General features: G+C 39.3%; 1 protein-coding gene across 5 annotated transcripts in view; it reads right to left on the bottom strand.

The window, feature by feature from the left end:
• Positions 1-2,479: 2,479 nt before the first annotated feature.
• srbd1 (S1 RNA binding domain 1) overlaps positions 2,480-27,626 on the bottom strand; it is a 265,440-nt gene continuing 240,293 nt past the window's right edge. For 4 of the 5 annotated variants that reach the window (XM_048536358.2, XM_059648614.1, XM_048536360.2 and 1 more), the window contains exons 21-22: positions 16,643-16,827; positions 2,480-3,855 (exon numbers count right to left, since the gene is read on the bottom strand). In XM_048536358.2, coding sequence (XP_048392315.2) covers positions 3,566-3,855; positions 16,643-16,827 — 475 coding nt within the window. In that variant the 3' untranslated portion in view covers positions 2,480-3,565. Of the gene's footprint in view, positions 3,856-16,642; positions 16,828-27,626 lie in introns of those variants that run through there. The other variant, XR_007248120.2, reaches the window with a different exon arrangement.

Raw genomic sequence — 27,626 nt, 5'->3', positions numbered from 1 at the left:
TCCATTTTAAGTTCCCATGCTCCTGTCAAACTGTTTGAAACCCACTTGCCAGCACTACCAAAATCTGGAGGGATATTGATTCTAGTTCTGCTCAAATGTAATATATAACACTGACATTATCACTAGATTAGCGTTTCAAAACCCCAGCCTGATAATCTGAGGACATCAGTTCAAATTCCACTATGACAGATGATGAAATTTTGAATTCAATGAAAAATCTGGAATAAAAAGCTAGTACATTTGGTTCACTAATGTCCTTTAGCAAACAGACATCATTACCTGGTTTGGCCTACATGTGATCCCCAGCATATACTGGCATTTGGAGGCAGTTCAGAGAAGATCAGATTGATACCAGGCATGAAGGGACTGCCTTATGAGAATTTGGGCAGGTTGGGTCTGTATTCATTGGATTATAGAAGAATGAGGGGCAACATTATTCAAACATACAAGATTCTTAGGGAACTTGGTAGGATAAACGTGGAGAGGTTGTTTCCCCTTGTGGGAGAGCCGAGGACTAAAGGGCATAATATCTGAATAAGGGGTCACGCATTTAGGATGGAGATGAAGAGGAATTTCCTCTCTCAAGCCTAGTGAATCTGTGAAATTGTTTACTGCAGAGGGCTGTTGTGGCTGTGTTATTAAGTGTCATCAAGGCTAAGCTGGCAAGTTTTTTTTTTAAATCAGTCATCCGTAAGAATGCTGTGCAGCCACACTGTGGCATCCTTGATCCTGTCACCAGTGAGGCAATTCAGCATGCGGAAGGCAGACCTACAGCAGCAACCATACCTGACTGTTCCCTTAACTATTGAATCCTTAACACTATTGCTCTTTAACTCTTCTTCCTCCCTTTCTGTGCAGCATGATTCACTGGTGATCCCATGAACTTGGATTTGGTTGAACTCCTCAGGAAAAGATGGTTAGTGAGATAGATGGACTTCGAAACCTGTGCATTACCTCCCTGGTCATCTCTGAATGTCTGCTACAGGACCACTAACTTTATAATTCCGTCATACTTCAGAAGTCTGTTCACTTTTATAAATAAAAAAAATTGTTCACCCTAAGAGATCAAATCTATTCAGTAAAGCTTTATTAAAGGATCTGTTGTGCAAAGTACCTACTTTATCAGTAACATCAAGAAAACCCTTGCATATTGATTCAAAACAGCGTTTACTACTAGTAGAATGAGGTACGAGAATGAGACAGATGAATACTCAATGAATGCAGGACGCTCGGAAGCTCAGAAAAGATGTGGAGGTGTTGCAGAGAAGTTTCACCAGGATGTTGTTTGGGATGGAATATTTTAGCTACAAAGAGAGCCTGGTTAAGCCTGGATTGCTTTCTTTAGAACAGAGAACGCCGAGTGGGAGACTAAGGTGTATAAGATTATGTGGGGCATAGGTGGAGTGGGTCAAAAGCAGCTGCTTCCCTTGGCTGAAGGGTCAGTGAAAATGGGGCATAATTTTAAGGTGAAAGGCATAGGTTTAGAGGGGGTTTGAGGGTCTTTTTACCCAGAGAGTAGTGGGAACTTGGAATGCACTGCCTGGAAGGGTAGTTGAGGCAGGAAATCTCATGGCCTTTCAAAAGATGCTTGGATGAGCACTTGAAATGTCATAACATTCAAGACAATGGGCCAAGAGCTTGAAAGTAGGACTAATGTAGATTTAAGACTGGTTGGTGCAGACTCGATGGGCTGAAGGGCTTCTTCTATCTTATATGATTCTACATTTTATCCCGGAGGGTTAGAACAGAAAAGATAGAACAATGCAATATAGCCGACATGAGTTTTGTCAGATGTTCCATTGCAAAATGTTTATCTTAAAAACTGGGCAGCTTCTATATCATAGAATCATAGAATCTCTGCAGGTGGAAACAGGCCCTTCGGCCCAACAAGTCCACACTGCCCCGAGAATCCCACCCAGACCCATCCCCTAAAACCCACCTAATCTACACATCCCTGAGCACTGTGGGCAATTTAGCATGGCTGATCCACCTAGCCTGCACATCTTTGGGCTTTGAGAGGAAGCTGGGGCACCCAGACGAAACCCACGCAGACACGGGGAGAATGTGCAAACTCCACACAGACAGTTGCCCGAGAGTAGGGTTGAACCAGGGTCCCTGGCACTGTCAGGCAGCAGTGCTAACCACTGAGCCACCATGCTCCCCCAAACAAAGAACATCGAATCTGAACATTAAATAGACGCTTTTACAAAGAAGGAATGGCAGATAATCTTCAGTATAATTTCCTAATTTTAAGTAGACACAAAAATTTAACCCAAAATTTAGAATTAAGACTTTTAATTATTTGTTTCTAAGTTGAATCAGCAAAATAATTTTTTTTAAAAATCAACCCATTTGGAATGTGTGATAACACACCTCAGCACAGGTAGGACTTGAACCCAGACTCTTGTGTTACAAGACTCCAAAGCTGAACGAAATAAGGTCATCCAGGTACTTAAATAAATACAATCAATCATGATCGTAAAATCAGAGATGTTTATTTTCGCACAAAATCATTGATCGAAATTGGTCTGATAGAAGCATATTCAAAACACAATTCAAACAACATAGACACACCTGACCATCAACCAAATCAGTTTTTAAGGCTCTTGTTCTTGAATCTTTACACAACTGAATATTCAAAAAGTGAATTTGTCATTGATGATAGGGAGGGGCAAGGAACAACAATAGGCTGTAGAAATGGATACATGAACTGCCTAAAAAAAAGGCATTAATTCAGTAAAGCCTGTAAATCAGAAAGACTATTTTGAATATTAGCCCTAACAGGGCTGCTCATTTAAAATGGACACTTCTTTTTGAAGCTAAGCCTGGGTATGTAACAAACAATTATGAAAAAAATTAATCAACTGAAGCTAGGGTGTTGAAGGAAAGACCATTTGTTAAAACCATCCAGTTTGTATTTTAGTTATGACAACTTGAAACGGTAACTGTGGTTATTGGCTGACAATCATAGGAAGCTTTTAAAATTTGGAAGTCTTGTGTACAGTGTTTGTGAAATATATCAAATTCTAGTGGTATTACTCTGATGATTTGTACATAATCAAAAGACAATGCAGCCTGTTTCATAAATTTAGTTGTTTAGGTCAGATCCACAGACACGGGCAGTAATGATGTTGTTAAGTTTGATGGTGAACATTTCTTACTTTTAAGCAATGAACATTTATACATGGACAGATTACAGACATGATCAGAGCTAGCTGTGTAATGTTAGGGTAATTGCGTGAAAGATTGCTGAAGCCTTATACTCTCAAATGTACAAATTGGTCAGTAAAGTTGCGTCTGTGCACAAGTTTGGACAGCTATTCACACTGAATTGCCAAATGCTGCAGATAACACTACAGTTTTTAAATATCAATTTTTAAATTTTCAACATATACATGATAAACAAAAAATGGTCCTTCAAATATCATGGGATGATGCTGTGCACTGCAGCATCAGTGCCAATACAACATTAGGGCTGAGAAATCTAATATTCATCAGAATTTCCACCAATCCAAGGTGGGGAAAACGGAAAATCTAAGAATTTGACTAAAGAAATTTTATCAGTTTACAAAACTCGAATAAGATCTAATGAAATACGGTTTCTTACATGGTCAATCTCCAGCACTTTAACTTCCACCCTTTCACCAGGACCAAGGCCTAGACTTCGTCGTTTTTTAGTTACAGGCAGCTTGGCTGCTGTAATGTAACGAATAGGGATCAGACCGGATCGACCAACACCAACGTCAACAAAGACGCCAAATAGAGTGGCATTTTCCACCCTTCCAGTCAAAACAGTTCCCGTTCTCAGGTCATCGAGAGAGACAATGTTCCTTTTAAAATCCTGCTGCTCAAATCCTGCACAGGAACAAAACAAGACAGATTAGATGAAAATTCAGTTCTTGCAAGACAAAAAGGAAACGTCAACATTTTGAAAATTGCGTCTAAAATCAAATAATGGATTGTTTCAATTGGAGTTCTTTTTATTCAATTATTCCCTTGGCCTAGTCATTGTTTAGGCAGCTTATTGTGGTAAGAAAATGTCTTTAAATTTCTAATTTAGTTCATAATAAACAATGTCTCAAATATGACCAGTAACAATTAAAAATTCTCCGATTGCGTGAAAAAGTACAACAACCAAGCACATTTTACATAGCTCTGAGGGTTGAAGCATTGAGATTGGATATCATATTATGCTAGAGTTAACCTAGATTTGCAAGGGAGACATGTGCTTTAGCTAATAGGATATCTGCTTAGCCAGAGTCAGCAGCAGTGACTGTGCCTGTACTTTCATAGTCTACCTCATTTGAATAACATGTGTGGGCTCCAAATTTTCAAATACTCTCTCAATAAAAAGACTGTCCATTTTGTGGTTGGAAATATTTTGCTGTTACACAATTTAACTGTATGTGCAACTTAAAAAGTCATGTAATATTGTATACTTTTGCCTGCATAGTAGAAATACTTCTGTGCAACATCAACTGCCCGTAGCAACAATTGAAGCAACAACTTGTATAGCATCACTCTTCGTATCTGGCAAATTTACAGCCAATTAGTTTTGAATTCTGTTCATTTATTTAGTCGGTTAACATGGCAGTTAGTCATACAGCAGAGAAATAAAGAAGCAGTTTGTATGTATGTACCAAATGTACATTCATGGGTCAAGGATGTAATGAGTAGGGTTAATAAGGGGGAGCCAGCAGATACGGTTTACTTAGACTTTCAGAAGGCTTTTGGCAAGGTCAAATAAGAGATTAACATCCACAATTGAGACACGTGTGATTGGGGTTAGTGTATTGACACTGGTTGGCAGACAAGAAATAAACAGTAGAAATAAACGGGTTTTTTTTAAATGGCAGGCAATGATCAGTGGGATACCATGGGGCTTAGGGCTAGGACCCAGCTATTCACAATATAAATTAGTGATCTAGATGAGGGAACAAAATGTAATATTACCATGTTTGCAGATTACACAAAGCTGGGTAGCAGGGTAAACTGTGAGCAGGACGTAGAGATGCCTCAGTGAAATTTGGACAAGTTGAATGGGTAAATGCATGGCAGATGGTGATAGATTGGGATATGGATAGGTGCAACGAGACTTGGGTATCCTGAAACATCAGTCACTGAAAGGAAGCATGCAGGCTCAGCAGGTGGTAGAGGCAGCCAATTGGATGTTGGCCTTCATAGCGAATGGATGAGTATAACAGCAACAAAGTCTTTCTGCAATTCCAAAGGGCCTTGGTGAGACCACATCAGAAGTATTGTGTGCAGCTCTGGTTTCCTGATCAGAGGAATGATGTTCTCGCCATGGGGGGGTGGTGTAATAAAGATTTACCGGACGGATTCCTGGAATGGCAATTGGAACGGACTGACGTATAAAAAAGGCTGGATTGATTAGAATTAAATGCTCTGGAGTTTAGAAGACTTGGGGTGGGGGGAGGGGAGAATCTCATTGAAACTTATAAAATTGTAACAGGACAGGATAAATACAGGAGCAACGTTAGATTGGGGAGGCACTGGCCTAGTGGTATTATTGTTGGACTGTTAATCCAGATACCCAGGTAATGTTACGGGGGCCTGGGTTCGAATCCCACCATGGCAGATGGTGAAATTTGAATTCAATAAATGTCTGGAATTAACAGTCTAATGATGACCATGAATCTATTGATGATCATCGGGAAAAACCCATGTGGGTTCACTGATGTCCTTCGGAAAGGAAACTGCCATCCTTACCTGGTCTGGCCTACATGTGACCCCAGACTCACAGCAATGTGGTTGGTTTATATCTGCACTCTGGGATGAGATTTAGGGATTGGGAATAAATGCTGGCCTGGCCAGCAATGCCCCTTTTCCAAGAATGAATAAAGAAAAAAAACATCCAGAGAATCCAGAACCACAGTCACAATTTAAGGATCTGGGATAGGCCATCTAGGATTGAGATGAGAAAGGCTAACAGGATTGGATAACCTGCATACTAGAGACTTAAAGTATTGACACAGTTACGAGATAAATTAATTATAATTGTCCAAAATTATTTAGATTCTGGAATGGTCCTCGTGAAGTGGATAATAGCAAATATAACCCCCTCATTCAAGGTGGTAGGGGAGCAGAATGCATGGAACCACAGGCCTGTTAGTCTAAAATCTGTCACAGGAATGTGCTCTAATGCATTATTCCAGGACGATATAGCACGACACTTAGAAAATTATGAATTGACCAGGCACAGCTGACATGTCACTGTCAAATGAAAGTCACGTTTCACTAGTTTATTAGTTGGTGAAGCAACATTCATGGTGGATAGAGGGGAACTGGTAGATCTGTTGTACTTGGGCTTCTAAAAGGTGTTTGATGAGATGTTACATCAAAGGTTACCAGACAAACTAACAGTACATGGAGTAGGGGTTAACGTATAAGCATGGCTAAAGGACTGGTTAGCTAACAGAATCAGAGACAAGAGACATGAGTAATTTTCGGGGTGAGGGATCAGTGCCGGGCCCACGACTATTTACAATCAACAGCAATCTTTGGATAAGAGGCCAAATGTACAGTGAAGAGATTTGTCATTAAATATAAGACAGAAAGGAAAATAAGTTGACAAGAGGAGGTAGACAGTCTGTGAAGGGGTATAAACAGATTAAGTGAATGGGAAAAGAAAATTGGCAGATGGGAATGTAATATGGGTGAATTTCAATCTGTCCACTTTGGCAGGTAGCATAGAAAAGCAGTGTACTATCTAAATGGAGAAAAATTGCAGGACGCAGAGTTCTGGGTGTCCTAGTACATGAATCAAAATATTTGCTTGTAGGTTAGGAAATGATTAGGAAGGTAAATAGAGAATTGTTGCTTATTGCAACAGAAACAGAAAACAGGAATAGGGAAATTTTACATCAGCTGTGCTGGGTGGTAGTGAAACCACATCCCAAGTACTGTCGAGTTTTGGTTTGCTCATTTGAAACAAAAAGATTTATTTTAAAGTAAGATCAGAGAACGTTCATTCGACTCACTCCTGGGGTCTTGCTAGAAAGTTTGAACAGATTAAGCTCATTTGGAGTTTAGAAAAATGAGAGGTGATCTTACTGAAACATACATCTTTTGGAGGGGTCGGTATAAGGTGGCTATCAGAATGCTTTCATTGTGCGGACACTCAAACAAGGAGACTTAAGCATAAGAAGAAATGTTTTTCTTTGAGGGTTGTTAAAGTGTGGAAAATTACTGAAGATTTTTAAATGACAAGGAGTCAAGGTTTACGACGGTGCAGACAGGAAAGTGGAACTGAGACCACAACCAGCTCAGCCACGATTTTATTGAGTGGCAGAGGTTTGAAGAGCCAAATGACACACTAGCCTGCTGCCATGGTTCTACAGTTAAACTTGAATCTTTGACCAACTTACTCAGAGGTGAGTGTACTGTCACTGAGATGAACCGTAGGGCATATTGTTTCCTGTTGTACACCTGATGTGGAAGAGTTGATAGGCCAGGAAGGAGAGGTGAAGGAAAGGAGCTCACTGTCAATGTAAGGAGGAGGTCTCAATTCAACTAGTTTGAAAGATCACTTGGTTCAGAAAGAAGTTTAGTTATCTTTATTGGCCAAGCAAGTAAATAGGTGACAGATAAGAGTTTCCAAACATTTTAAGTTTGTCATAGACAATGAGCTCTTCTTCTGCAATGAAATTCTTGAATGGTTTGGGCTCGATACCTAAAATAGATTGGGATCCTTCACAACCTCATATTCCCACTGATGGGTTTCTTCAGTCAAATTCTTTTGTGTATTAATAGCACTGTGTGTAATGGTACAGGAGCAAGAGGATAAGATTCATTACAGCTGTCAACATCTTTGAATCTGCTGTGAGAGAGTAAAAAGTATAGAGAATGGCAAAAACACTCAGGTAAACTTCAATTTTTGAAACTGGCAGTTGTGAAGTAGCAATTTTTGAAAAAAGATATGGGTGCCAAAATGTATGGAGGTGGACTGCATCCTTGGAGGAAGGGAAAATTGCACTAATCAAGAGAAATAATGAAGTAAAGTATACTATGCTTTAGTGGATTAACTATTTTATGGCTCCTTTTGGCTGAAAAATAAGATTCTAAAATTAATGGGCAATATCATTTGACTTTAAGGTTTTAGCAAAGATTTGAAGCTTGGGTTGCGGGTGAGATTGTTGATTTGCTCATCGAGCTGGCTTGTTTTCATTCAGATGTTTCATCATCATGGACAAAGCCTTCATCAGAGGCCCCACTGATGATGTTACCTAGAATGGTGATGAAACGTCTGAACGAAAACAAACCAGCTCAGTGAACAAGTCAACAACCTCAGTATCATCTGAATAAGGCAATAATGTGGTACTCTCCATCAGTTGGCCAGACAATTTCTTCCCTTTTCTCTCTCCCCCCGAAGGTGTTAAAATCAAAATCCAGCAAAAATGTATTTGTTCTGATCACAATTCGCCTCCTTGACCCCTTATTCTTCTGTGGCACTCTGTCAGCTTTGGAAGTAGAATCCATTGAAGGGGTAGCATCACTATCAAGGGGGGTTATCACTTCACATGCACACACATTCATGTAGCACATGAGTGGAGGTGATTTCAGCATCACTTTTCAAAGCGCATATCATTAAATGGAGCTGGCCATTTCTAGAACTGCCTATTCAGCTTGTTGCTTAACAAGTTGAGGTACAGGGGGAAATCTTGAATCATTACTAAAATGCATCCACACATTACTTAACCAACTCTATTATGAGTTTCAAGTGTTAATAGATGCATGATGATAAATGTAGAAAAACATCAGAAATATTCTTGTAGGCTATACACCTCATGCTGTCAATTATGGTTCTTTTCTCCCCAGATGTCTTTCTGTACTTTTTAAACAACTAATTTGTATATATCATTTAGTTCCAGCTCAGCATATTCCTTCTGTTAAACCTCTCAGTATCATAACTTTATTCTTCAGTCTGCTTATGAGCACTCAAGTATAATTATGGCTATTTGGCAAGGAAAAGAATTGGCTAAATAAAAAGTTTAAGGAGGAATGAAGCAACAATCGTTTTCTGTTAATATCTACTCCAGAACCAGTCATCTGTTTCTGATTCCACTAATCTAACAACCACAAGTACTTCCGTGCACATAACAGATCTGGCAGATTATGTGAAAAGCTGAGTAACTTGCATGATGTTGTTGTTCTTTTGAGTATTTCAGCATACTACATGTCTGTTTGAAATAATCACCTTGAGAAGGTAAAGTGTGAAACCAAATCTCACAGAGAAAAACAAATGTGTACAAAGTCCTTAAAAGAACGTGTGAATGACATTAGCATAGTGATCAGAAAGCTTTACAGTACTGATCACAAAACAAAAGTGGCTTATTTTTACAGATGCCATCTATATCCAGAACTGACATACTTTAAGCAATATAATAACTGATTGTAAGATTGTACTGTGGTGTTTTGACTTTCTGCGACAAAGAGGTTACACGATGAGCAACATGGTAATTATCTCAGAGATAGTGGGAACTGCCGATGCTGGAGAATCTGAGGTAACAAAGTGTAGAGCTGGATGAACACAGCAGGCCAGGCAGCATCAGAAGAGCAAGAAATCTGAAATTTTGAGTCTAAACCTTTCCTCAGAAGTGGGACCATTTCTGAAGAAGGATCCAGACCCGAAATGTCAGCTTTCTGCTCTGCTGATGCTGTTTGGCCTGCTGTGTTCATCCAGCTCTACAACTTGTTATGGCAATTATCTGTCATTTATCAGAGCTTCTATTGTTTTCTGAAAACCTCAAACAAATAAATTACTGCAGTATTGTGTTGGCAGATCTGCAGTACAGAATGCAATAATATCTCAAGACTCTTTTTTAGAAGACATACATTAGATTGGAATGTGTAGGACCAGAACTAACAGCAAAAATTAAGTCAAGATAAAAACAGAAAAAGCTAAACATATCCATCAGTTCAGGCAGCTTCTATAGTGAGAAAAGCAGTTGGCATTCCAGCTCAGTGATTTTTCATGAGAAGATAGGTTGAGGCACAACTAGGGAAGGCTTCTCTACAATGCAGGGTAGACTGCAGTGAGTGACAGGAGCTTCTATTGGCATGTATTCTCCTGAATATGTTCAGGAATAATGCTTAAACCCATTTCTTTGCATATCATTATGAAGGTCTTTTTGTCCTTTGCAAAGAATTATTTGATGGGATGTGAGCATTGTGGGCAAGGTAGGCATTTGTTGTCAATCCCCTATTATTCTTGAACTGAGTAGCTTGATAGATTATTTTAGAGGGCAGTTAGAAATCAACCACTTTGGTAAGTATCTGGAGTAACTCTGGATGTTGATGGCTGATTTCCTTTTCTAATGGACATTACTGAACCAGATAGGATTTTATGATAATCCACGATAGTTTCAGGCTCACCATCACTGAAATTAGCTTTCCAATCCCATTTTTTAAAATTTAACTGAATTAAACCAGTACCCAAAGAGCATTTACCTGGGTGTCTGAATTACTTGTCCAGTGAGTGCTATAAAAGGAGGCAGCATGGATCTTGCAGCTGGGATTTCAGGCTCAGTTAAAGATTTATTATAGCTATTTTTCCCAAAGTTATTACAGTTATTATATTTCACTAATATAAGAGTTTTATTCATTTTGCTTAATTAACATTCAAATGGACTTCTTTTTAAACGAGCTTTTAGGGTCTATAGTGACCAGCTGAGGTTTTTTTTTTATTCAAATTCACAAGTTAAAAACATCTATACACGTTTTAAAGAGATTTTTTCTTATATTGCAAAAGTTCTTTTTGAAAAATGGAACAGTTTTTTCTTTAAATAAGGAGCTGCATTTTCGTTTTGGTGAGTCCCACATGGTCAGCTCTGGAGAAGATTTTTTTTCCTTCAAGAAATTTATTGCAGAGGAGGCATTGTTCATTTAGTTGATCAACTAAGTGGTTAATTTTATTTAGGCTTGAGATGTTTGATACATATATTTTTAAAATTTTTTCCATGTTAACGTTATTTTCTGTAGGTAATGAAAGGTAGTTTATTTTATATATCAGGTGCTATTGAAAGTTTTTTTTTGGGCTTAATGTTATGAAGGGCACATAATGAGATATGGAGTGAAACGGCTTATAGATTTAGAAAAGCGATTACACAGCAGGATCAGTCTAATAGATGGGTTACCGTCAGGAAAGGTAAGAAGTTAGTTCAAAAGACTGGTGGCTATTCCTCGATCAAATAGATATTCAGTTTTTGGAACTATTAAAGGAGATAGTCTCTCCAAAGCAAATGGAAGGGGCAGTCAGCTATTGGACACTTGAAATGATTCTTACGTTAAGTAGCATTTGACAAAACTTAACAGAATTGTTGTTTTACAGGGGGGCACAGACAGGAGATTCCATGGCAGTGAGCGCAAATTTAGGATGGTTTGTTGCTTTCCTGGTGCTAGGATTCAGCATATCTCTAAATGTTTCAAGCATATTATTAAAGGTGAGATTGAGAAACCGGAAATTATTGTACACACTGGTAGGAATGACGTTTTTAGGGAAAAGATTAAAGTAGTACAGAGTGAATTTAAGAGGTGAGGTAGAAGATTAAAAATAGTAATTTCTGGTTTACTTCCAAAGCCAAACTCAAATGAGGGAAGGAATAAAAGGATAAAGGAGATAAATCAATGGCTGAAGAGCTGGTTTATTGTCAGGGATTCAGGTTTTTGGGCAATTGGAATGTTTTCTGGGATAGAAAACACCTGTTTATAAAAGGATGGGTGTAACCTGAACCGGAAAGGAACCAATATCTTAGCAGGGAGATTTGCTCATTCCATTAATATTGATAGAGGGGGAGAGTGGAGGAACTTGAAGTAGCAGTATAAATGAAAGGATTAATAGGAAAGGTTCTGAACATGAGGACAGCACGTCAATTAGGAAAGAATGACAAGAGCGAGTCAGAGTATGTAGTAACTCTGAAGAATTAAATTCCATTTACTTCAATGCAAGGGGTCTTACATATAAGGCTGATGAACTCAGGGCATATTTAAGCGCATGGGATTGGAACATTATAGTTAATACAGAAACTCGCTGAGATGGACAAGACTGACAGCTCGATGTTCTGGATTTTAGATGCAATAGAAAGTATAGGAAATGAGGCGCGAAAGCAGGGGGTGCTGGTGTGATTGATTAAGAAATGCATTACTGTTGTTAACTAGAGAAGATATTTCTGAAATATCATCTAGTGAAAATATATGGGTAGAGATTAGAAATAAGAAAGGAAAGATCACTTTGATGGGACTGCACTGCAGGCCCCCCAACAGTAAGAGGGAAATTGAGAAACAAATATGTAGAGAGATTTCAGATATACGTAAGCATAACAACCTTGTAATATTGGGGGTTTTAATTTTCCAAACATTGACAGGGTCTACTATAGTGTTAAAGGTTTAGAGTGAAGAATTATCCAAGAAGATCGTCAATATGTAGATTCTCCAACTAGAGAAGGAGCAAAACTAGATCTTCTTTTGGGCAATTAGGCAGGGCAGGTGACTGAAGTAAAAATGGAGGAACACTTTGGGTGTAGCGATCATAATTCTATTAGTTTCAAAATGGTTATGGAAAAGGATAAGCCTTCCATAAAAAATAAAGTTTTTAATTGGAGTAAGGCAAATTTTAATGGAACGAGACAAGAACATTCATAAGAGATCATTGGCATTATGTTCCTATTAGAGTGAAGGGAAGGGCTGGTAAGATTGAGGAACAATGGATGAATAAAGATATTGAGGCTCCAGTCATGAATAAAAAAAATCTTATTTTTGACACAGACAACTTGGTTCAATTGAATCTCTTGATCAATATAAAGAGTGTAGTGGCGTTCATAAGAAAAAAAATCAGGAAGGCAAAAAGGAGATATGAGATAGCATTGGCAGATAAGGTTAAAGACAATAAAGAAATCCTATGAAAACATTAAGAGCAGGAGGGTAACTCGAGAGAAGGTCATCTTTGTGTTGAACCACAGGGAATGGGAGAGATATGAAATGTACTTGTCGTGTCAGTTTTTACTGTGAAGAAAGAAATAGAGTCTGGAGAATGCAGGAAAACAAACTTTGATGTTTTAGATACAGTACACATTACAGAAGGGGAAGTTTGGGAGGTCTTAGAAAATATAAAAGTGGATAAATGTCCGGGACCTGATCTAATATGATTCCAGAATGTTGTGGAAAGAAAGGGAGGAAATTGAGAGAATCCTTGAAGAAATGTTTGCATCATCTCTAACTACGGATGAAGTGCTTGATGACTGGAGAGTGGATAATTTTGTACCTTTGTATAAGAAAGATTGTAAGGAGAAACCAGGGAACTATAGACCTGTGAGTCTAACCTCAGTTGTGGGCAAATTGTTGAAAGTGACTATAAAGTATAGGATTATTGGACATGAGGCAAAAATTGATTAGGGATAGTCAGCATGGTTTTACGTGAGGAAAATCTTTTCTCACAAACTTGCCTGAGTTTTTTGAGGAAGTTGCCATAAAGATTGATGATAGCAGAACAGTAAATGCTGTTAATTTGGATTTTAGAAAAGCGTTTCGGAAGGTTCCACATGGTAGTCTAAATCAGTTAAGTTAGGTCACAAGACATTTAGAGCGAGCTTGCCAGTTAGATACAAAATTGACTTAACAACAGGAGACAGAGAGTGATGGCACAGGGTTGCTTTTCAGACTGGAGGCCTGTGACTAGTGGTGTTCCATAGGGATTGGTTCTGGGTCCTCTTCTGTTTTTCATTTATGTAAATGATTTGGATGAGAACATATAAGGTATGGTTAGTAAGTTTGCGGACTACACCAAATTGGCAGCATAGTAGACAGTGAAGGTTTTCTAAGATTACAGAGGGATCTTGATCAAATGGGTCAATGGGTTGAAAAATGGCAGATGGATAAATGAGAGGTATTGCATTGTGGTACAACAAACAAGAGGAGGGATTATACAACTAATGGTAGGGCCCTGGGTAGTGTTGTGGACAGAGGAACCTGGGGTACAGGTATATAATTCTTTGACGTTTGTGTCACATATAGACGGGGTGGTTAAAAATGCATTCAGCATGCTTACCTTCATTGCTCAGTCTTTTGAGTATCAGAGTTGGGAGGTCATGCTAAGGCTGTGCAAGACATTGGTGAAGCCTCTTCTGGAATACTGTGTCCAGTTCTGGTCGCCCAGATATAGAAAGGGTACTATCAAACTGGTGAGGATTTAGAAGAGATTTATCAGGATGTTGCCGGATATGGAAGGTTTCGGTTATAAAGAAAGGCTGGATAGGCTGCGACTTCTTTCACTGGAGCATAGGAAGTTGAGAGGCAAACTGAAAGAAGTTTATAAAATAATGAGCAGTAGAGATAGAGTTAATGGTAGTTATCTTTTCCCTAAGAAGGGAGATTTCAAGATTGTGGGGCACATTTTTAAGATGAGAGGCCAGAGTATTAAACAAGACATGAGGCGCAATTTTTGTTTTACACAAGAGGGTGGTTCACATTTGGAATGAACTTCCTGACGAAGTAGTGGATGCAGCAACAGTTACAATATTTAAAAAGACATTTGGACAGGTACACAAATATGAATGGTTTGGAGGGAAATGGGCCAGGAGCAGGCAGGTGGCACTAGTTTAGTTTGGGATAACGTTCAGCATGGACTAGTTGGCTCGAAGAGTCTGTTTCAATGATCTATGACTCTATGTCAACGTCTTCCTCTAAATATTCTGTTTCATAAGGCTGACACAGCAGTTTATCCGTTTTTCCTCTGACAAATCCCTTTAGGGCAAATATTTTGCAGTCTTCCCTATCAGTTTAGGAAAGTTCCTCAAAGAGATTTAATGAACTTGTCAGAGAAGCCTAAATCTAGAGGATTAAGGGGTAGTGACAGCATGAAATTGGCTGCAAGACTAAAAGTAGAGAATAATAATGAATGGTTGTTTTCAGATTGGAGGGAATTATACAGTGATGTCCCCTGGGACCACTATATTACGACCACTGCTCCTTTGATATATATTACTGACCTGGATTTGGCAGGACAGATGACATGAAACTTGAAATGTAGCAGACAATGAAGAGGATTGACTTTTGTGAAATGAGTTTGGAAAGAAAAAGAGCAGAGGCATTTACCATGAACTAAATAGCACAACATTAAAAGAGGAACTGGAACAGATGACCTTGGGTGTTACTACACATATCTTTGAAGGAGACATAAGAAGTTGACAAATGTGTTGAAAAGGCATATGAGATCTATAGTGATATGAAACCGGGCTTGGAGTAGAAAAGCATGAAAGTTACAATGCATTTATAAATCACTAGTTAGCTCTCAGTCCAGTTCTTGATGCCACACATTAGGAAGGGCATGAAGTGTTGGAAAAGATGGAGGGGGGATTTATTCAAATTGTCCCAGCGATTAGGGGTTTAAAGACCAGAAATGGAGACTATGCTGTTCTGAACAAATTTAATAAGTGTCCAAAATGATTACAAGTTGATAGGGAGACAGGCAGTGGAGGAACCACCATTTTTAAAAAAAATTCAGTGTGTTGTTATAACCTGGATTGCATTGACAGAATGAGTGGAGGAAACAGGTTCAATAATTATTTACAGAAAGGAAAACGCAGAGAGAATAAGGAGCAAGACAGCTTGGCCACTCTTTCCTCCTGTGCTGTAAAATTCTATTAAATTAATTTCCACTCTCTCTCTTGCTGGAAATAGTTTGCTCAGAGGTGGGGGCATTGTAAAATGTAGCTGAAGGCCTTATGACGTGTGGTGGAGTTCTCACCATAAGGCTGATTGAGTCCTTACATCACTGTGTGTGTGTGTGTGTGTGTGTGTGTGTGTGTGTGTGTGTGTGTGTGTGTGTGTGTTTGTGTGTGTGTGTTTGTGTGTGTGTGTGTAGACAGAGCTCGCAACTGCAATCCTAACGGTGACAATTAATGTCCCACCAAATATTGAGGCTGGAATGTATGATCTATTGCTTCTATGGCTGGTATGGGGAGGGATGCCTCGCCATCCAAGAAATCCTGCCTCCTGAGAAGAAGAGACTTCTAAATTAATAAAGAGTAAGAAATTAGCATTCCAGCATCAGCTTTCCTTAATTGCTGGTCTAAGCCATTGCCAGTTGACTGTGATGCAAGTTAAATTAGGAGATTCTTATTTATAAATTTTAGAATTTGGAACTAACGATGCTAGTTTGGTTAAAAGTCATCATCTGCATAGTTGAACCTTAGCTTTGGCAGAATTTCCAAGAGGAAATTTATAATATTATTTAATTTTCTCTATTTTTATTGGCCATTTTGAGAAATAATGACTGCTTTGTTCTTTTCAGTTGGTGTGAAGCAACAATGCTAAACTCTAGTAATTTCTGTACATAAAGTATGAAAAATGATAGGATACTTGTACTGGACTGAATTGTAGCATTAGGCTAAAGAAAATTTATAACTGGATGACTCATTTTGGGATTGGCTGTAGAATTTAGGTTGTTAGTTTACTATCAACACCAGTAAATTCAAGTAGACAGGTTGTTAAAAGGGATCTTGATAATAGTAGCTAAGGATTTTTATGAACATCATATACATTCAAACAGTTCTAAAATATACATTTAATTACACTAATGCTGTTGCATTACCCATGATGATTATTTGCTCCTGTTAGAACTCATTACCTGCTCTAATGTCATAGTCATGAGGCTGTACCAGTCCATCAATAATTGTCTGCAGTGTTGGCACAGTTGTCTCAAACTTTTCAGCTAAGGCATCCATTGAACTGGTTTGCAGTGCTGCATTTACATTGCACTGCATAGAAGGCCTTCCAATGTCAGACAGGTCTCCACTGATGAAGGATAAGAACCTGGGAAATTAAAGAAAATTATGAAATGCAATTAAAACAATAAAAATGCCCCATGCTGTATAAAATGTTTCCTTCACAATACTACTTATGAATGAAAATTCATCACAATGTTACAGAAGTATCCTGACAGTGGGAACAAGAAATTATCAATGAACCACCAGGTAGACAATTGTCAAAGCAACCACCTATCTGAAGTAGATTAATAGATTAAAAGTAAGATTTTAAAGTTATGGATCATGAAATTAATGAAACAAATGGATTAAAAACTAGTCTGGAAATAGGAAACAGATGGTAATGCTAAATACAAAACGCTGTGCTAATGATTCCTGGAGCTTCAAGTCCTTTTCCTCGTAAACCCTAAATACATTACAGTATGTCCTTCACACACTTTGTTCTCTATGCATTCACTGTGTTTGAAAGCAGGACTAACCGTATCCTTCTCTGACCTGTATTCATTCCTTCCTAGTACCTTGAAGCTGTAGAACTCCATGTCTCCTTCAGGGTTTCCTTCCTCTTACATTCAGCAGAATTTTCAAACATAAACCTATTATCCTGGCAAGAAGTTCTGCTTTATCTAATCCTTTCATTCATTTCTGAACTTTAGTGGTGTTTTATACTTGTCAAAAAAGTTATTAATGTAAAGAGTGGAAAAAAAAGTTTTGACAAAGATTTGGGCCAGATGGACTAATAAGCAGTAGTTGGATTTTAATGTGGACAGATGTAAACCGATGTATTTTGGAACAGTAAAATAACAAACACATGAACATGATTAAAATGATGGTTATTAGCACATGTGGAAAAGGAAAAGGATGCAAGTACAATTACTATTGTTCACTATAAGTTTCCAGTTAATATCAAGCAGTTTCCAAAAAGCTAATCAAAAACAGATTCTGTCTCAAAAGGATTAGATTCTAAGTTATTTTAACATTGAATGCATCACAGACAAGTCCGTATTTGGAATAATAGTTCCAATTTTAACTTAGGGCAGCAGACGTATGTGCCGGAAGAGGACTCAGAGGTTTTAGCCCTCATTTGCATAGACATAGTCAGGTTTCTGTCTGAAGCTCAGCAGGTGGAGTTGAATGTTAAGAAGCAGGCACTTAGTGCAGTCACCAAACTCAGTGGTTGATGATGGGGGGAGCTGGAAGGAGGTCCTGATGTTTGCAGGAGCTTCAGCAAGAATCAAAGCAATATTTTTTGTGGGAATTTAGATTTACTTGGTTGACTTGGTAGAAGGGCCAGAATGGCTTTTCCATGCAGGCCTTTGGTTAAGTTAACAGTTGAAGCTTGGTGACATCCATGGGACCTGGTCCACAAATTTGCTGCTTCCCACTGTTTTTTTTTCCACTGTGAGCCAAGAACAGTAAGCTCAATTTGGAACCTGGGGGAAGATAAACAGCCACCAGCAGGTAAATTCCACATGCGATTTTAACTGCCTGTTCACTAGGTTCAGTTGAAAAGGAGAATTATATTTTCCCTAATATATGCATTTCGAATACACCCACAATGGGCTTTGGCTCATGGGAGCAAGTTCAAACCACAAGGATGAGGGACATAGGACTCTAAGCTGTGAAGAGAAGCTTACAGTTCAGAATTAGATAGGTTAGAGAAAAGACAGACAACGTGAGGGATGCAGGGGTTGGAGTGTGATCTCGGACCTTAACCTTTATACATTTATATTGCTGACTGAAGAGGAAATATTTAAGTAAGCAAACAACAGTGCTTAAACGAGCTTCAATCTAAACATGTATTAGAAAAATTTACTGAAACAGATCCCAGCAAGGGTAGTTACACAACCTTCAAACACATGTGGATAAATATTCAGTTGGGTCCAGGACTGGACATTATTGAAAGTAGCAAAAACTGATCCATGAAATGTGCGGTCTCTTTACAGACAACAGCCCTCATCAGCAATGCCAACATTCCATGAATGAATCAAACTAGAATCTAACATGGAAAGAAGCAGGATTCAGTTGAATACAGGAAAAACACAAATAAATGAATATGGTCGGATATTTGTTTGAATGTCTTTCAGAATCAAAGAGTATGGGGGCTACCCAGGGTTAAACTGTTGGCCTAGAGTCCATGATCTGTGGAAAAAGCGAGCTTGGTAGCTAAACAATCTAGTCTAATTACATCTTTTCCTAGGTTCCTGTAAAACTGTCTGCCTCCATATTTTTTCCAGACCTCTAATCAGTTTGCTACATGAAACCTAGCACTAACCCTTCTTGTTATATATTGATATGTCAAAAGACTTTCATCATGGCTTCTGTTGTACTCCCCCATCCTACTTCAAGACTTAATTGCCTCTTCAAAAGACTGTCATGCTATAGACTGCTCGACTTCAACAGATTCCATAGCCACACAGATGTTACAGCACCATAACCACTTAAAAATTAGTACAAATATACTATTACTACTATAATAACAGTTGAGTTGAAGTGACTTATAGCCGTAATATAATCTCCTGGTTCAGATGACATCTAGAAAGCAACTGAGCTTCACTACTGTGGTGTAGGACATCACCTAGATAATTTAATTGTACATAACAGCCTCACAAAATTCCATCTGAATGTAATTCATATCTTTTAAAAATATGTACTGGATCTACCAGAAAACTTCCAATATTAATTAAGCTGAAATCTGCAATTGAACAGAAATACTGGTAAGTCTGACGTGTAGTTCTCCCTTTTACTGAATGCGGTACAACCTAATCATATATCAGTATGTTATAACATTTTCTCCAAAGGTTGAGATTCTATCTAGCAAACTGATGGCCTTGTGTGCGAAGAACACCATAGGCCAAAAGCTTAATACCAAAATCTCTGAAATTTGAGAAGAGTTGCTTTAGATTCCTTTGTGCGTCTGTATTCTAAATAGAGGGCTTGGTTGGCATTGTGCAATGAGAACGGCCTCTCTCTCAATGTTGGCAAAACTAAAGAACTGATCATTGACTTTAGAAAGAAAGGGGGAGAATACGCCCCCATCTATATCAACTGAACGGAGGTTGAGGAGGTGGAGAGCATCAAATTTCTTGGAGTGACGATAACCATCAACCTGTCCTGGAACTGTCAAATGGATGCGATGGTTAAGAAGTTACAACAAGGGCTCTTCTACCTGAGGCAATATGCCATGTCCATACAGACACTCACCAACTTCTACAGAGGCACCATTCAAAATATACTGTCTGGGTGCGTAATGGCCTGGTACGGCAACTGCTCTGTCCAGGGCCATTAGAAACTACAGAAAATTGTGCACACAACCCAGACCGTCATGGAAGCCAACCTTCTATTCATGGAGATAATGGGAACTGCACATGCTGGAGAATCTGAGATAACAAAGTGTGGAGCTGGATGAACACAGCAGGCCAAGCAGCAGTTATCACTGTCTTCTATTCATGGACTCTACTTACACAGCTCGTTACTGCAGAAAGGCTGCCAACATCATCAAAGACCCATCCACCCAAGTAATGATCTCCTACAACCTCTTTCATCAGGCAGAAGATACAGAAGCCTGAACACACACATAAGCAGGTTCGAGAACAGCTTCTTTCTGATATTATTAGACTGATGAATGGACTCTCTAGTTCAAATACTGCTGATTTTGCTAATGTTGATCTTGCCTGGCACATGCTCTGTGCATTGTAACCTGTATGCCTCAGTTTTTTTTACAACCTTTGTTCTGTACATTCCTATTTACCACGATCTGGTTATGCTGTTTGTTAATAAAGTTTTTCACTGTGCCTCTGGTACACATGACAATAAATCAATAATCCTTTTATGCAAATAGATCTTAGCCAGTCATCTGGACTTGAACCGGTCAGGAATTAGGCAAATGATCCAAGAGAAAGTTGTTTCCTTATCAATACCATAGTTACGTTCTTTAACCTCCTTCTTATGATATTCTTGTGGTTCATGGTTCACAATGAGGTGGACATCATTGCCCTAAATATTTATATGGACAGAAGGGCACAGTGCCTTCACTAAAATGGTGCCAGAACTTTGGGATGTCCTGGCAGTGATTTACATATATGTTAAGCCCAAACCAGCAGGGTGAATTAAACTCAGTGCTGAGTTAAAACAATCCTCATTTTTGATGCAGCAAGGCTTGTTTTTCCACAGTCTGCGACTTACTATTGTTAAGAGTAGATACTCATTTGCATCAAAGGTGGACAAGATCTATTGAACTATCTATTGTCTGTCTAGTCAGTTAAAACCACTGTCCTTAAAATTTGGAAAAAAAAATTCAGTGCGTTGTGCCTCTGGGTTGAAAAAGATTGGTACACACCATTTCAATGGATACACGCTGGCCTAAGCATTATGGTGATCTTGGTCTTATTGACTTCTTCCACAATCTATCATTATTACAGTAGGGTACCATTTTACAAGTTGATTCATGGCTCCAAGTGGTTATAAAGGGACGAGGGATCTTTGACGTGGGATGCTGATGACAAATATTTGGTATTTTTTTAATAAATTAAGAGATTAAGAATGGATTTAAATGTATTGAATGCACTTTCATCAGAGTTTCTTTAAATATAGCAAAGTCTATAATTATTCAATTTCAGCGTGCCTGGTGAGGTTTTTGGTTCAAAATGGAAATTCAGCAACGTACTCTTTCTAAGTTTGGTTTTTTGTGTAAAAGTCTAATTAGGACAGCAGCCTTCAAGTAAGTAAATTAGCCTAATTAATGGAGGTAGCTGCCTGATTCTGGCTGTTAAAATTCCATTGTTTAAATAGGGTATCGATCACTGCAGATACACAGGAAGTCGGGCCAGACCTTTATAAGAAAGGCAATTCTGTCACTACATGGTTTGTAAGGAGGACAGTCAATGTGAAGGAACAAAAAAAGGTGAGATTAAAGCTGAATGAGTTCCTGACACTGGTTGAATTTTGTTCAAAACGGAAGTTTGGTGCCAAAGGATCCAAAGTGCTTTAAGTTGGATGTACTGCAAACAGTAAACTCTCCAGAGCGAGATGAAAGTGGGAGAGGATAAAAGGATCAATGAAGGTTGAAACTGTGGATTCAGAACAGAGGCAGAGAGAGATACCACAAACAACAGGGTGGCATGTGTGTTGGGAAAGCAGCTAATTGGGGAATATATCTAGTCTTTAAAGTAAAAGTTAAGGCTTCAGTTTGTGTTGAAAGGTTCAGTGCTTTCGCCAAAATGGTGTCAGAACCCCGGGAGATCCTGGAAGTGATTTACACATGTAGGTTTTCTTCCCACTTTTCTCAAAAGGAACTGCTTAACTGTGAGATTGACATTGCTGATTTTCAATTTATAATTTAAATGAAATGTGAGCGTGTGGCAGTATGGGTTGCTGCTGTAACATGTGGAAGACGCAGAATACCAATGTGATCAGTAAGTGCTTGGAGCTCAGGAAATGTCAGATCAGAATTGAAGAGCCAGAATCCAAGTTGCAGAGGCTGTGCAATATCAAGGTTGGGAAAAGTTACCTGGACACTTTACTTCAGAGGGTGGTCACCAACTCAGAACTCACTCTGTGATCAGGGAATGGTGGGTGTGACCACAAGTGAGGCATCTGTGAGGCCCCAAGGTTATTAGTTGTCCAACAATTACAAAATGAAGTAAATATAAAAACAGTGGATACACTAGAAGTTATCTTCCAAGAATTCTTAGATTCTGGAAAAGTCCCACAGGATTAGAAAACTGCTAATGTAACACCTTTATTTGAAAAAGGAAGGAGACAAAAATCAGGTAACTATAGAGTAGTCAGCTTAATGTTTCATATCTGGAAAATGTTAGAGTCATAGAACATAGAAAAGTACAGCACAGTACAGGCCCTTCGGCCCACCATGTTGTGCCGCGGATTAATCCTAATCCAAAAATAAAATAAGCTAACCTACATTCCCCTCAACTCACTGCTGTCCATATGCATGTCCAGCAGTTGCTTAAATGTCACTAATGACTCTGCTTCCACGACTACCACTGGCAAAGTCTACGATAAAGGATGCATTAGCAGACTATTTCAAAATGTATAAAATGATCAGGTAAAGTCAGCATCACATCATGAAGGAGACATCATATCTGGCAAATTTACTAGATATCTGACAGACGGCAACAAGCAGAATAGATGAAGCGGAAGCAGTGAATGTAATATACTTAAATTTTCAGATGGCATCTGAGACGGTACCACACATTAGTTACATAGCCAGATGAAAGTTCATGGTGTTGGAGGTAGTATATTAGCATAAGTAGATGTTTGGTTATTAATAGAAGAGACAGGGAGTTGGGATAAATTGGACATTTTTATGATGGCATATAATAAGTGGACTGATACAGGGATCAGTGCTATAGCCACAATCATTTACAAGATATTAATGACTTGAATGATAGACTATCACCAAGTTTCTTAATGACATAAAAAATAGGTGGGAAGGCAAGCACTGACAATATCAAAGAGATACTATACAGGGATATTGAAAGGTTAAGTGATTGGGCAAAAACATTGCACATAAAATATAATGTGGGAAAAATGAGGTTATGTACTTTGGCAGGAAAATTAGAAGAGCAGAATACTATTTAAATGGAGAAAGACTGCAGAAAGCTACAGAACAGAGGAAATTAGAAGCATCGTGCATGTTTCACAAAAAAGTTATCTCTACATTCAGCAGTTAATAGGGAAGGTAAATGGGCTGTTGTCCTTTATTTTGAAGGGAATAGCATATAAAGGTAGGCAAATTTTGCTGAAACTATTCAGCCAATAGGTCTAACCACAGCTGGAATATTGTGAACAGTTTCGATCCCTTCTCGATTGGAAGATATATTAGCATTGGAGACAGTCCAGGGAAAGGTAACGACGCTGATACCAAACATGAAGGCACCAACTTATGAGAAGTTGCGTAAATTGGGCAATTATAGAATAATGAGAGGCAATCTTATTGAAAAATGAGGTTTTTAAGAGGACTTGCCAGAGTAGGTGTGGAAAGGTTGCTTCCCCTTCTGAGGAAGTCTACAATCAAAGAGCACATTCCCAAAATGCACTGAATTCTTTATCACAGAGGGCTGTTGAGGCTGGTTCATTAAGCATAATGAAGGCTAAGAGCGACTTTTTTTAAAATCAGTAAGAGAATCAAAAGTTATGGGGTAAAGGTAAAAATTGAGAGTTGAGAATTATCAGATCAGATAAGATCTCACTGAAAGATTGAGCAGACTAGGAGGAGCTGAAGTAGGCCATTCAGCCCAATGTCTTATGGTCAATTAGCTCAGTTGGCTAGACTGCTAGCATTTGAATCAATTTCATGTCAAGGGTACAGGTCCAATCTCCACTCTGGCTGTGGCAGCAAAACAAGCACAGCACAGCCGTGGTTTGGTGAATAATTGCCAACACCTAAGAAATATCTAGAGAACGCAAAAGCAACACGTAGTTGGAATAATAAATTCTAAAAATCCAGTTTGCCAACTTGAAAGTTATGTGGATAAAAATCAAACATGGAGATAAAAGTATAGAAATATATCCAGGCCAATAATTTATATAGTTTTCACAGAATACTACACAGCTGCAAAATTCATTCCCAAAGTACAGTTTAAAAGCTTAGAATATAGTAAACAATTTCATTTACAAAGCTACTAAATCATTAAGCACTAAATTATTAGATCCAATATAATCTCCTAGACAGTATTAACAGCTCCATTCTTATCAAACAATAACTCAGGCCGCAGACGCTCCACTAGTAATTTCTAAATATCATCTCACTCTATAACTAGTTTTCCTAATATTATGTGCCACGTCCAGTAATTGCTTTATTCATAAAAATATACCATTTTTGGTTCCACAAGCAGTTTACCAAAGAATTCAAATGTACTAATAAAAATATCATTATACCATCTTCTAATCTAAAAGTAGCTTTCAAGTGAAATAAAATGAAATTATTCCTATTACAGGTAAATACTAAATAAGCCATAAACTCACTTTTGAGGTTTGCTGGCAGTCTGCATTTCTCTACTAGTTCATGACAACAGTGCTATCTTCCCTTCTCATATGGCTCATGTTGACACTATGGGCAGAGTCTTTCCAGTTCACAGAACAACATGTGAATTGGCAAGTCAATTGGGAAAATCAACAGAAATGAGATTCTGAACATTTAGAACAAAAAAGCACAATTCTCCACCCGAGCCTCATTAGTGAGCAGTGAGGGACCTACCTGTACGTATTGCATTAGTATTAGTACAATTATTATTTAAACTTGCCCTGCTGATATGTAGCTTCCAACGCTCCTGTGTACCAGACTGAAACTAATGGCAACAGATCCCATCATCGAAGTATGATCAGGTACTTGACAATTCCAGATTAATTCTTGCTCCTCTGGGCCTTCATCTTGAAAAGCAGTCTCTAAAATCTCAGGGCGCCTTCCATGGACATGTTTGCTAGTACCCCACCGTTATGGAGCTTGGTATTGGACACACGCAATCTCAAGACACCCTTGAGGCACATCTCTGACTCACTTATAGTTCTGCACTTCATTGTTGGAGCCACCAGCACCTTCCATTGTAATGCTGCTAACTAGACTATATGTGCACAGGGACAGATATCCATCTCATTGATTTGAACAGGGTGAATATCTGAGGTCTCCTTGCTTGCCCTCTTAGCACTTACTCACTTTGTACTCATGTGGACGCCCACCGCATCTCTGACTAACATTTGCAAATATTCCCCTTATTCAGAGCTGAAAAACATACAATCTTCTAGTCTATGTCCAACACAAGAAATGAGCAAACGACGTCTGAATCAGGGCAACAGTGTACAACCTCAATTTGGAGGCATCCCATTGGCTTTCTTGTTGCTTCATGTCCCAATGACCACCTTGCTGTTTCATGTCCCCAGGATGCCATTGAAGAGTTATTTGTGCACGTTGTGTAAGCTGAATGTTTACTTTACTGTGAAGCTATGTTGTTTCTGAAATTATTCATAAAGTCTCAGTGGAAGCATCCTCAGTGGATCGATGCACTAATGTTACGGTCATCCCTGAGGCTGCCGCTCTAAAGTTTGCCACACTAATAGATGATGAACATGTGTCTAGAAGTTCAGGACAAGCATCAACATCTAGCTGAGGTGGAGCTATCCCTACTATGACATTTGCAGCTTGGGGTGTCCTCATGACAGGCCAAAGATGCAGGACAGCCACAGCCACTCCATGGAACGCTGCAGAGTTGCGTGGAGGGGAGTGGTGCTATACACTGTCCAGAGGTGGAGGTCAAAACCCCCATGTCATGGCCTTCAGCATTTCTGCAGCAAAACACCACCATCCACCAGAGCCAATGAGGACCATAATGGTAATTCGCCGTCAGGCAATGTTTGGGCCTTCGTATTTGTACCACCCGGACAGAAGGTGTCACTTGTTCCTTGTAGTCTCTGCTCCAAACAACTGGAGAATGTACCAAAGCCAGTTTGAAGTGTGTCTCCAACAAACCTACCTGCTGCTCTTGCGTCTGCTTGTGTATTTGGATAAAGTCACAAATGGCTGACGCCATGGGGCTATCTCCTGCCTGGAGTTGAGCAGGTGCTTTGTCTCTGTCATTGCTCCAAGTGCCAGCAATCTGGGGTGTTACTCCCTTGGCCAGCTGCAGAGATGTGGCAGCGATGTGCATACAGCACATGCTCCTAACTCCTTTCTGTTTAAAGTACCACAGAACTGTCACTATCTGAACTGATGGAGGGTGCAGCAGGCAGCTGCGCCTATGTACCTCCTGAGGGATCTGTGACTTCTTTTTTAAAGGTGGAGGTGGAGATGTTTTGCTGGGCTGTCTTACAGAAGTCTGGGCTTGTTAAGGATATATTCACAGTAGTGGTAATGGAAGACCAGCAAAACAATGGGCAATGATTCTTTCTTGGTCGCCAGGATAGACAGGTTTCAGCATCACAGTCCTGTCGAGTTGTGACAAGGATCCAGTCCTTGAGGACACAATTGTCAAACACTCCACTACCCTTCTTGGCTCTTTCAACTCTGTTGTGGGTTGTGTTCTTCTCAAATGAGATAAAGGGAGGGATTGACTGAGAAGAAAGTAGCAGGCACAGATTTTGGTGATAGTGCAGGTGGCAGAAAGGTGGTGAAGTGTCAGAATGAATGGGTAGGAGGCACAAAGAGCATGCAGGGTTAGCAGTCTAGCCGTTTAGGCTGGATGACAGTCAGTGAGGGAAAATGCTGCATGCAAAAGTAAGAATGGCAGATCATGTTCCTTGGTGGGTACAACAGAAGAGCTTGAGGAAGCAAAGAGAAGCTGATGGCACTTATCCTCTTGTAGCTCCAAATTCGCCAGCACATGGTCACTGCAGTGACCCTGGTGGCAACCTCGGATCAGGCAGGTAGGGTCTGGTGCTGTGGTCACATCTGGCAGCCCTGTGGAAAAAGGACAGCTTGCATGAACCAGCTCATCCACCATGGTTTCCAGGTCCCTGTTGGCAAAATGGGGAGCTAACCACCTTTTCTCAGCCATTGTTGGACAACTCCTGAGATTGAGGAACTAAGCAGGTCAGCTCCAGATTGACTGCGTCAACCTGGTGCACACCTGTCATAAGTATGGTGCCAAGAATTTCATCAGTGGTAAGAGGGAAGATAATGTGAACGGCGCACCATAGAGATATGATGCACTGCTAATGAGGAGAGTTGTGATGAATAGTGACAGAAAGTGTGTGAGGGCCGATAGAGAGAAAGTGTCCTAGAAACTGGTTAAAACTGACATTTTCTGGTAGAAAGTCACCCCAGGACTGTCCATTCCACCTTGAAACCACATTTTCCTTTCTTCTTTACTCTTCTGCTTTGAGTCTTAGTCTCACTGC

This window comes from Stegostoma tigrinum, chromosome 9 (assembly GCF_030684315.1).
Source record: "Stegostoma tigrinum isolate sSteTig4 chromosome 9, sSteTig4.hap1, whole genome shotgun sequence".
In the NCBI taxonomy this organism is placed as follows: domain Eukaryota; kingdom Metazoa; phylum Chordata; class Chondrichthyes; order Orectolobiformes; family Stegostomatidae; genus Stegostoma; species Stegostoma tigrinum.
This window is presented reverse-complemented; position numbering and strand designations above follow the sequence as displayed.